A 12,530-nucleotide genomic window follows, 5' to 3' on the forward strand; every position below is an offset into this window, starting at 1 on the left:
AAATATATTTTATTTTTTATTACTATAAATTATTTATTTATATATTAGGCCATGGTGGCATATCAGGTTCAATCTCTAAGCTGCAGAACTTGCTGACTGGAAGGTCGGTGGTTTAAATCCGCGGATGGGGTGAGCTCCCATTATTAGCCCCAGCTTCTGCCAACCTAGCAGATCGAAAACATGCAAATGTACCGGTGCTCCATGCAGTCATGCTGGCCACATGACCTAGAAGGTGTCTATGGACAACGGCGGTTCTTCGGATTAGAAATCGAGATGAGCACTACCCAGAGTCAGACTCGACTAGACTTAAGGTCAAGGGGAAGCTTATATCTTTATTAAAGAAGAGAGAAAAGAGAAAGATTTTTTAAATCTGATTGATCTGTTTCATTCTGGTAAATCCCAGAATTAAAAGAAATCTTGTTCACTTGATTAAAGATATAGATATGCAATGTTCTCTATATGCTACTAATTCTGCCTGATCCCTGATCGGTGTAGCATCAACCGAACAAGTCACCATTGGACTTTATGTTTTTCAAACTTTGTGAGAAAAGCACTTTGACTGTTGCAGATCTCGCAGTCCTGCTCTTGCAGTTCTGCACACTGTGGTTGAAACGGGATGTGGAATGTCCCACAAGCTTGGGTGTTAACCACAGTTGTCTATGCTGTCAGATCATACAGAAATCGTACATTGTAGGGAAGTAACTTCATTGCTGAGAAGCATTATTTCAGAAGTGCTTTCAACAGGAATCTTGGAGGAGCAAACGGACACTGCTGGTTACAGAGGCTTTGCCATGAGGGTCTCTTTCAGCACCTTCTTTCTCGGTTAGTAATGCTGTCTGAAATGCAGAAGGTCTACCAGGGTGAACAATGGTAGGGTGGCACAATTGGAAAGCCAATACCAGTTTCTGTTGTTTAGGTATCTTGCAACTAATGGAAGCATCTCCGTTTCAGGATTATGGATGGCAAGGCATTGGCATATATGTAGAGGTGAGTTTGTTTTTGGATGCCTTCGATTCGTTTCTGAATTCTGGTGACAGAGGGAGTATTTAGAAAGAGATTGCCTTTGGCCTTCTATGAAGCTGAGGACCTTTCCACACAGCCCTATATCCCAGAATATTAAGGCAGAAAATCCCATATTATCTGAGTGTGGACTCATATAACCCAGTTCAAAGCATATATTGTGGGATTTTCTGCCTTGTATCCTGGGGTATAGGGCTGTGTGTAACTTGCCTAGAGAATGTAACTTGCCTGAGGTCATCCATGGACAAGCAGGCATTTGACCCTGGTCTCCAGAGTCATAGTCTTAGTCTCCTTCCACACTGTCCCTATATCCCAGGATCTGATCCCATATTATCATTTTATCCCAGATTATCTGGAAGTGGAGACATAAAATCCAATTTATTAAAGCAGATAAACTGGAATCAGATCCTGGGAATTATGGCCATGTAAAAAAGGCCTTAGAGAGAAAATTGAGTACAAAAAAAAAAGAATAATTATTTGAAGTGGGCAAACTGGAAACAAATTATCATGACTTCCCAACCAATGATTCCAGAACCTACACCATTCAATTTTAAAAATTGTATCAGAAGCAACTGGAGAACATACTGCAAGTCGCTTCTGGCGTGAGAGAATTGACCATCTACAGAGATGTTGCCCAGGGGACACCCAGATGTGTTACCATCCTGCTGGGAGGCTTCTCTCATATCATGCAAGCTAGAGCTGATAGATAGGAGCTCACCCTGTCTCGCGGATTCAAACCAGCAATCTTCAGGTCAGCAACCCAACCTTTAGGCCAGCAGTCCAGCCGGCACAAGGGTTTAACCCATTGCTCCACCGCAGCTCCGACACCCTGCAATAACAGATGAGGCAGAGTCTTGGTAGTTAAGGTACTATCAAAGACTATCTTTGTAGGACTTTAGTACTACTCTAGCTCCAAGGCTTCATACTGCAGAGTCATTACATTGAGCCATGGTGTTTAAGGTGGTGTCAAACTGCTATAATTCTGCAGTGTGGCTACAGCCTTAAGTCAATGGGCAGAAGCGTTTGGCACAAACTAAATTTGCATCTACACAGCGGAGCTAATGCAGTTTGACACCACTTTAACTACCATGGTTCAATGCTATAGAATATTGAGACCCATAGTTTCTTGAGGCACCATTACTCTTTGGCAGAATAGGCTAAACTTCCTATAAAATAACTCCTATGATTCCATAGCATTGAACCATGGCAGTTAGTGGTACCAAACATAAATTCTACAGTGTAGATGCACCTCCAATTCCAGGGCATATTAAACACTGGATTTGAAGAGTGAGTTCTGGGATTTAGGTTGGGGGTGGAGTTTTAATGCATTTTAATATTTGAATTTTACATGGTTTTAATGACATTAATGGTTTAAATATTTTAATATTGACTTTTAATGTATTCACATTGGTTTATTTAGCATTGTTTTATGTTTATAGTTGGAGCTCCCAGTGGCGCAGTGAGTTAAACCACTGGGCTGCTGAACTTGCTGACTGGAAGGTTGGTGGTTCGAATTCGGAAGGTGGGGTGAGCTCCCGCTGTTAGCCCCAGCTTCTGCCAACCTAGCAGTTCGAAAAAATGTAAATATGAGTAGATCAATAGGTAGATCTGGTGGTGAGGTAAGAGTGTTCCATGCAGTCATGCCAGCCACATGACTTTGGAGGTGTCAATGGACAACGACGGCTATTCGGCTTAGAAATGGAGATGAGCACCAACCCCCAGAATTGGACATGACTAGACTTAATGTCAAAGGAAACCTTTACCTTATGTTTATAATTCAACACCTTGAGTCCCTATATCTTGAGAAAAGCTGGATAAAAATAAAGTAAAAATATTTTTAAAATAAATATCAAGAATTAATATAATTTCTACTGGCGAATATTCTAAAGCAATAAACCACAGTCCTAGCAAATACTTATCATCTATGGCAAACTCAGTCTCCTATTTTCTCCCAAATCAACCCAGAACGTACCCTTATAGATTATTTTGTTCCCCAAGACTCACCATTTCTTCCTCCTTCTAGGGCAATATCAATATCTATATCCCAAGCCTGCTATAGTCCTGAGCTCCAGAGAAGTGCCCCTTGGGGGAACTATCTTCATTCACTGCACAAGGCCTGACGCCTTTCAATCAGCAAAGTGGTTCATACTGTACCAAGCGGTGGGTTCCTGGGCAGTTCACAGGAAAGAGATGCAAATACTGAGGAATGGGGCTATGTTTCCAATTGCCAGTGCAACCCAATTGAATGAGGGGAGCTATTTTTGTCAATATTGCTCACCAGTTGGCTTTCCATATTGCTCCAGGTATAGTGACACTGTTTCCCTTAAAATAATAGGTGAGATTATGTTTCCATTCTCGTACAGTTTTCACAACTTTTACTTAGCTAAGGTACTATAGGATTATTGCTTTTGCTGTAAGGCTACCTAATGGAAATGTTTATATTGTGTATTTCATATACCTGTGCATTACGTAGAGAAGTTGTTCTGACATAGACAAATTAGTTCCCTGAATATCATCCTGGACATAGCATATTATTTGAGAACACAGAAATGCTGGACCACTCTAACAACCACCATGTCAGACTACACAGAGAAGCCACTGACAAGCATGTGGACAATTTCAACAGAAAGAAGGAAACCATGGACACGAATAAAATCTGGGTACCAGTATTTTAAAAACTCTAGAATCAGGACAGTAAATAAAGAACAACACTCAGGGGAATTTCAGACAGGAAACAATCAGGGCCAGCTAACACCTCCCAACAAGGGATTCTCCCAGACAGGAAGCAACCAGGCTTTGAAGCTGCAGGGCTATTCAATGCTAATCAAGGTGGCCAATTGCAACATGCACACTTGCATCAAACAGACAAGAGTTCTTTTTCCCACCCTGGACATTCCACAGATGTATAAACTCCACATGCTTAATTTCCAATAGACCTCACAACCTCTGAGGATGCCTGCCATAGATGTGGGTGAAATGTCAGGAGAGAATGCTTCTGGAACATGGCCACACAGCCTGGAAAACTCACAACAACCCAGTGATTCCGGCCATGAAACCCTTTGACAACAGAATTTGTTATATACTCCATTCAAATTTGGTGTCCAACCAAACAACAAATCCCAGGATTTCCTTTGATGACAACATAACGAGTAAAGTAATAGTGTAGTGCAGTGCTATAACTATGTGGTCTGAAAGAAACCTTAGATTAGGATCAAAGTCCTGTGGCTTCTATTTATTTTCCAATCCACACGTCATTCATCCAGAGCTTGTAAATGCCTCCCATGTTAAAGAACCAAGGTGTTTTAGAACCTACACCTCCCAGATCTCATTTTTATTTAATTTTTTCCTATCCAGGAACACCTTATCCTAAACCTTCCATTGCAGTGGCTCCCAATGGTGTGGTCATTGTGGGACAAAGCATTTGGATCAGCTGTGAAAGCCACGAGTGCCAACATGCAGAGTTATTTCTGTATAAAGAAGAGCCTCCTTTTTTGTTATCTTCAAGTGTTGTGAAAAAGCCTCTACAGGGCAATAATACTTTTCTCATTCACAATGCTCAGCTATATCAAAGGGGAATCTATCGATGTAGATATTGCTGCCAATCAGCATCTGATAAGTTATGTTCAGTTGTTAGTGACCAAGTACATATCAACATGAAAGGTAAGGCTTGGACTTCATTGTTGTGTGATATTTTCATAAATAACCCTTTTTAAATAAAAAAATTTCTCCAAAAATCATTTATGGAAAAATTGATTTTCAGGGTTCTCTTTTAGATGAGGAGGAGTAGGAGGCTATTTGTATTCCGGGGGACGGGGCTGCATTTTTCATATAGCTAGCTCAGAATTAACCTAATCCCAAACACATATGTTCAACAGAAGTTTTTTTTTCTGTACAACTGACAAATGTATTGATATGGTCAGAATTTGCAGACTAAATAGGTTAAATAACAAATGAAGCAATCTAACCTCTTTCAAATGATTTTGCTTATATTTAGATCCTAGCCGACCCAAACCCTTCATCAAAGTGAGACCAAGGGAGCAGATAACTTTGGGATTAAATATCACCATCGAGTGCGGGGCGCCAGAAAGTGATTTGAACTTCTACCTGTACAATTCGAGTGGCTTGGTAGCATCACAGATGACCTTACCAAGCAGAAACATAACAGAGTTTAATTTTTTCATGGTGGGATTAGAAATTTCAGGAAACTACAGTTGTCGATATCATCACAGAAGTAGACCATTCCTGTGGTCAGAGCCAAGTGACCACGTGGAGCTTCTTGTGACAAGCCAGGCACAAGGTCAGATATCTTTCTTTCCACTGTTTTCCAGAACACTCTTCCTTTTTATAAGTCAAAAGTTTTGTCTTCCCTGTACAATTCCAGTGGAAACCTGCAGAAGTAACTTCTCCCTTCACTCAAGTTAGTCTGTTTGTTTCCTTTGTCTGGGAAGGGAGCCATCTGCAAGGACGTTGCTCAGGGGACACCCGGATGTTTTGATGTTTTTACCATCCTTGTGGGAGGCTTCTCTCATGTCCCCGCATGGAGCTGGAGCTGATAGAGGGAGCTCATCCATGCTCTCCCCGGGTGGGATTCAAACCTGGCAGTTTGCAGATCAGCAACCCAACCTTCAACAACAGAATTAAAACCATTTTAAAACAAAGATTTCAGATATAGGTAAAGGTAAAGGTTTCCCCTGATGTTAAGTCCCAACTCTGGGGGTTGGTGCTCATCTCCATTTCTAAGCTGAAGTGCCGGCATTGTCCGTAGACATCTCCATGGTCATGTGGCTGGCATGACTGCATGAAGCGCTGTTACCTTCCCGCCAGAGCGGTACCTATTGATCTATTCACATTTGCATGTTTTCAAACTGCTAGGTTAACAGCTGGGGCTAACAGCGAGAGCTCACTCCACTCCCCGGATTCGAACCACCAACCTATCAGTCAGCAAATTCAGTAGCTCAGAGGTTTGACCCACTGTGCCACCGGGAGCTCCAACTATAAACATAAAACAATGCTAAATAAACCAATGTGAATACATTAAAAGTCAATATTAAAATATTTAAATTATTAATGTCATTAAAACCATGTAAAATTCAAATATTAAAATGCATTAAAACTCCACCCCCAACCTAAATCCCAGAACTCACTCCTGAATTCCAGTGTTTAATATGCCCTGGAATTGGAGGTGCATCTACACTGTAGAATTTATGTTTGATACCACTAACTGCCATGGCTCAATGCTATGGAATCATAGGAGTTATTTTATAGGAAGTTTAGCCTAATCTGCCAAAGAGTATTGATCTACTCACATTTGCATGTTTTCGCACTGCTAGGTTGGCAGAAGCTGGAGCTAACAGTGGGCACTCACTCAGCTCCTTAAATTCAAACCTGTGACCTTTCAGTCTGCAGTTCAGCAGCTCAGCACTTTAACACACTTTCAGATATAATAGCACCTTAAAAAGCTATTTTCTCATTAAAAACCAGTTTCCAAAACTTGCTGGACAAGAAAGATCAGCAAAGGAGGACCATCCTAACTTCCCCAGGGAGAGAATCCCAGAATATGGGAGTAGACACAGAGAAGGTCTTCTCCTGTGTTTCTACCAAAGATGCCTGTGAGGACAATGAGAAGACGTGCCTCTCCTGAAGATTTTAGATCTTGGGCAGGCTCATATGGGAAAGTATGGTCATTCAGATAGCCTGGGCCTTGGACTCTAGTGACAGCTGTTCGTTAAAGCAGGACCAGAAATTCAAAAAAGGTTGTCACCAAGGTCAGAGAGAGACATGAGTAGCCCTGAGAATAGGAGACAGGCATCTCTATTTACATACATGACCATATCTTTAATTACCATATAAGAATTGAACTTAGCTGTGGAAATATTCTTTGCTGGGTGCAGCTAGGATTGTCATATACATCACAGAAACTGGAAGGAATATTTTAAAATATGAAATAATTTTTTTAAAAAAGCTTTTCAATATACTGAATTGTTTTGCAGGAATAACTAAACCAGTGGGAGCCACGACAATCATATTGGCAAGCACTTCGGCAGGTGTTCTCCTCCTCCTCCTTCTCTTGCTTGCCTTTCTTCTGTGCAGAAGGAGGAGGAAGGGTAAGTGGGCCTTCAAAGTATTTTTTAAGTCATTGAGAGCCAGCCCGGTGAATTGGTTTCAGTGTCCAAGTAGGACCCCAGGATTCAAATCCACTTCCAGGTGTTGAAAGGTCACACCCTCTCAGGCAGCTTCTACACTGCCGTATAATCCAGATTATCAAAGCAGACAATCCATATTATCTGCTTTGAACTGGATTATATGAGTCTACACTGCCATATAATCCAGTTTAAAGCAGATAATCCTGATTTTATATGGCAGTGTAGAAGGGGCCTTAGGACCCTTCCAGACAGCCATATAACTCAGAGTATTGAGGTAGATTCTTTATTTATTTATTTTCATCATTTCTATCCCGCCCTTCTCACCCGAAGGAACTCAGAGTGGCTTACAAAAACTGGCAGAATTCGATGCCAATACAATACAATAATCCACAATATCTGCTTTGATCTGGGTAATCTGCGTCCACACTGCCGTATAATCCAGTTCAATGTAGATTTTGTACAGCTGTGTGGAAGGGGCCTTAGTCTCAGAGAAAAGCAATGGCAAATCCCAAATGCCCAGAAAACCCAATGATCAACCCATCTTAAGCTTATCATAGGTCGGAAAAGACTTGAAGGCACACAGCAACAACAGTAAACCCTGACTGTTTGGATACCAAGTGGAGGCAGACACTCAAATTTTAATCTGGAAAAGAAAACCTACTCAATTAATTTGGAATGAGGAAAAGTAAGAAAGGGATTTAATTTTGCATTTCCCAGTAGAAGCAGGCAAAACCAAACTGCTGCAGCCTCTCCTGACTTGTATATTCTTCCCCATTAATAACCTTTGCCAATTTGATGGCACTCTGATGTTGTTCAGGCACACACATCCGGGCTTTATTGTATGAAATGTTGGATAGAACGTTCTATCAGTTAGCATTTCAGAAGTTTATTTCCCAATTTTCAGGGAGGCGGGTGTCCAGCAAAAGCTATGAAATGAGTGAGGTATGACTCTCATAGTGAATGAATGATCTTGCCATTTATTACTTCCCATGACACGTAAAAGGTACTTTATTATGAGTGACTTTATATTAGGCATGTGCAAACTTCAGCCCTCCAGGTGTTTTGGACTTCAACTCCCACAATTCCTGGCCTCAGGCCCTTTCCTTTTCCCCCTCAGCCGCTTAAGCGGCTGAGGGGGAAAAGGAAGGGGCCTGAGGCCAGGAATTGTGGGAGTTGAAGTCCAAAACATCCGGAGGGCTAAAGTTTTCCCATGCCTGCTCTATATGGTTTTGAAATCACAATTTTCGTGGACTTGAGGCTTGGAACAAATTAAATTAGTAGATGTTCTGGGGGGCAGGGTGATCTGTATGACAATGAGTGGTTGGTGGGTTCCAATTTCCAAAAAATCTCATACTGTACCTCTAATCTACAGGATTTACTGCCAATGACAGAAATCAACCAGTGGAGACGGTAAGACTTTTTTTTCCAACGAGCAAACACTTTTCTTGTATCTGTGAACTTCTTGTCAAATCCTGGTCTTTTCTTCCAGTAATCACAACATTTTTGCCCACACATCTTGTTGGACATGGGGAAAGGCCTGGGTTAGGTGTAAATTGACAGACTTCATGTCCCCATATGAGTCTGTCTGGGTTTTGAAACCCTGGTTTTAATAATATGTTCTGATAACTTTTCAATGTTATTGATAGTTTTCTTCCCTGTGAATGTTGACGATAATGGTTTAACTATATTTTACTCGCTGTAATTGGTAAGCTGACTTGAGTCCCATTTTGAGGGGAAGGCATAAATAAAGATGTTAATTAGAACAATAGTAACAGGCTAAACTTCCATATAAACTGCCTAACCTTTGCAGTATTATTAACATTATTATAGCTTCCAATTGGTCATGATTCTCTGCAGATGAAAAAAGAAATGCTCTATCCTTGCATCTCTGTGACAAAATCCTTCTCACTTTGACAGTAACATAGGCTCCTTCGACGCTGCCCTATGATCAATATTATCAAATCAGATAATCCAGATTATTTGATTACTGGATTATATTAACCTACACTGCCATATAATCCAGTTCAGAGCCGATAATCTGGATTTTATATGGCAGTGTAGAAGGAGCCATAGAGTTGAGTCTAAGTGGTTTGTATATGCCTTCAAGTACTGTCTCAAATTATGAAGATCCCATGAATGTCATTATTGTCTTAAATTAGGAATATTCAGCCATGATTTCCCATTATCTTTCTCTGGAATGCAGCCCATTGCATCTGCTATTAAGTCCATTGAAACATGCATGAACATTTCTTATTAATAGTGTGCTCCTTTGAAAAGGGATAGAACTATAGGATGCCCTTGATAAAGCTTCTGGTAACCTTGGGATGCTTGATCCACCTTTATTAAAGCAGCCAATCAGAATTCTTTGATTCATCCCAAAACATCTTTGTCAAGTGTAGTAGCTGCCCAAAAGGAAGCAGTTGCAGGATTGTATTTATACATTGCAAACCTGGGCATATGTACCCTGGACTTTTGCAATGTCTGACAGGCTTAAGGTATTGGATATATTTATAACTTCAACCTCAGCCTTTCTCTCTTTCTCTAATTTCACCTGTAGCCCTTGCAACTTAATACTGGAGTAGTAGTAGAACCTGAGGAAATCACCTATGCTGAATTGAGCAGCTGCTCCTCCAAGACCAGACAGACAACACAACCGGACACTCTCAATGGATCGTGTGTCTATACATCTGTGGCTCAAAATAAAATTAGGCCAAGGCAATAGGAAGGACTTCTCAGGAGTGCAAGGGACTTCTGGGACCAGGGCCATAGCACATCCCAGCGTTCTGTGGACACATCTTAAGATGGGCTTGCATATATCAAAATATTACAATAGCTTTCCATTCTACGAGTTGTGTCAACTTTTGTTACATTTTTGGCTTGAGTAGGGAAGAGTTGTTTTTAATTGTTTTGTACGTATGGTACAACCAATGTATGTGGTTTTTTTTTTTAAGGAATGAGATACAGCGGAGGGGGAGAAATAATTAGGGGATTCTTTTGTTTGGGAGCGGAGTTTATTTATTTTATTTCGTGTCAAAAGCATTGTACATTTCAAATAATGGGGGGGGGGGGGGGAGGAATCACAAGCAACTAAATAGTTTTGGACCAAAAGCGGGCAACAGCAACCGCATTGTCTGTAGCTTTAAACAACTCCTCCTCCGTACATGAGGCAGGACATTGTGGGCAAGCATACATATGCTGAGTTGTTTGTTCAGCTCCACAGTCACACAAGGTGGAGGATTCCTCCAGGTAGTGCCACCTTGCCAAGTTGTCTTTTGATCTGCCCACTCCGCTTCTGAGTCTGTTCAGGGACTTCCAAGTTGCCCATTCTTGGTTTGCCCCTGGAGGAAGACCCTCATGGGAGGCCATCCAGTTGGGATTGCCAGGTTTAGCTGCCCAGAGAGACACCCTTGCTGCTGCTGGAGGAACATCAAGAGGCATTGGATGAATGGGAGCATTGGATGAATGGGAGCATTGGATGAATGGGATGAATGGGAGCGGAGTGAACTCCCACTATTAGCCCCGGCTTCTGCCAACCTAGTAGTTTGAAAACATGCAAATGTGAGTAGATCAATAGGTACTGCTCCGGCTGGAAAATAACGGCGCTCCATGCAGTCATGATGGCAACATGACCTAGGAGGTGTCTACAGACAACTCTGGCTCTTCGGCTTAGAAACGGAGATGAGCACCAACCCCCAGAGTCGGACACAACTAGACTTCATGTCAGGGGAAAACCTTTACCTTTTCTTTGTTTTATTCTAATCTGTTTTTATTGTCAGGTGGTTGGATTTCAGTTGCATTTTTTAAAAAAAATACTAAAGTTATCGGTTTCATTTGTGTATTTCACTAGACACTCCCATTTTTGCTTTCTATGTTGAATTAGGATTGCAAAATGCTTGGCAGTTATTGCATGCCGTAAATATTATTTCTCAGATCTGCAGAACTGTTTATTCCCTGTCCAGATAAGTTAGTCCTATTGCACCATCTACTGGACTACTATGTCTGTTTAAAAACAAAGAACTCACATCTAGACATTTGTGGGACATTATTGAATCCCATAACATCCTGCAGAAACTTACTGGCAGTGCATGGTGTGCAGACCCAAAATTAATAACATCAGCCTTGGCCTTGTCTTACTTAGCTGCTGAGTATGCCTGCCCTGTTTGGCACGAGTCTACCCACGTGAAGAGGGTGAATGTAGCACTGAGTAAAACATGCAGAATAATCACAGGATGTCTCAGACCTACACCTATTGATAAACTCTATAAGCTAGCTGGCATTGCCGCCGCCCCCCCCCCCCCCCCAGGATGTGCGACGGAAGGTTGCTGTTAACTGGTGGAGAAGTAAGGTTGAACACTGTGAAAGCCATCCACTACATGGCTATCAGCCTCCTCCCAGTAGACTCAAATCAAGGAAAAGCTTGAGAACCACCACTCCAATTAATGTTCCCCCAGCAACAGCAAGAATATCCCTCTGGGCAGCTAAACCAGGAAATCCCAAATGGTCCCCCCCCCCCCCCCAAACAAGATCTTCCTCCAAGGGCAAATCAATGGGTAACTTGGAAGTCCCTGAATAATCTGAGAAGTGGAGTGGGCAGATCAAAAGACAACCCAAAACGGCACTCCCTAAAAGAATCCTCTACCATGTGCGACTGTGGAGCAGAACAAACAACTTCGCATCTGTATGCTTGTCCACAATGCCTTGCCTCATGCACAGGGGAATAACTGTTTAAAGCTATAGACGATGCAGTTGCTGTTGCCCGTTTTTGGTCTAAAATTATTTAGTCACTCATACTCTCATACCTCAGTGGCGAAGTGCGTTAAAGCACTGAGTTGCTGAATTTGCAGACTGAAATGTCCCAGGTTCAAACCCCGGGAGCGGCGGGAGCGCCCGCTGTTAGCTCCAGCTCCTGCCAACCTAGCAGTTCAAAAATATGCAAATGTGAGTAGATTAATAGGTACTGCTCTGGCGGGAAAGTAACAGCGCTCTATGCAGTCATGCCGGCCACATGACCTTGGAGATGTCTATGGACAACGCCGGCTCATCGGCTTAGAAATGGAGATGAGCACCAACCCCCAGTCGGTCACGACTGGACTTAACGTCAGGGGAAACCTTTATCTTTACCTTACTCTATTTTTTCCAGTTTTATACATATTTATGCAATGCTTTTGACACTAAATAGTTTTTGAATTCGATTTTAGAAACTTGTTTTCACCACACTATGTAGGCAATTTTATATTCTCCTGTTTTCTTCCCCTGTACCTGATCCTCCAGATGGACCCATAGATAAGTTATAGCTGTATCCTTTAATTGGGGGGAGGGCGGGCATGTAGCGGGGGGGGAGGGCTTGAGGGGCTTCAGCCCCCCCCC

General features: G+C 42.0%; 1 protein-coding gene across 4 annotated transcripts; it reads left to right on the forward strand.

Annotated features, from left to right (window-relative positions):
* The first annotated feature begins 336 nt into the window (after positions 1-336).
* LOC103280220 (immunoglobulin superfamily member 1) lies at positions 337-10,234 on the forward strand. Of its 4 annotated transcripts, none has more exons than XM_016996502.2 (8): positions 337-822; positions 952-987; positions 3,044-3,355; positions 4,375-4,680; positions 5,015-5,317; positions 7,011-7,124; positions 8,536-8,573; positions 9,721-10,234. In XM_016996502.2, exons 1-8 carry the CDS (start codon positions 660-662, stop codon positions 9,883-9,885), a joined length of 1,437 nt encoding a protein of 478 aa, XP_016851991.1. In that variant the 5' UTR covers positions 337-659; the 3' UTR covers positions 9,886-10,234. The 4 variants fall into 4 exon arrangements, with proteins under 4 accessions (XP_016851991.1, XP_008116686.1, XP_016851994.1 ...); XM_016996503.2 differs by having other exon boundaries at positions 382-822; positions 917-987; XM_008118479.3 differs by lacking the exon at positions 3,044-3,355 and having other exon boundaries at positions 344-822.
* The last annotated feature ends 2,296 nt before the right edge of the window (positions 10,235-12,530 follow it).

Source organism: Anolis carolinensis, chromosome 6 (genome assembly GCF_035594765.1).
Source record: "Anolis carolinensis isolate JA03-04 chromosome 6, rAnoCar3.1.pri, whole genome shotgun sequence".
Classification (NCBI taxonomy): Eukaryota; Metazoa; Chordata; class Lepidosauria; order Squamata; family Dactyloidae; genus Anolis; species Anolis carolinensis.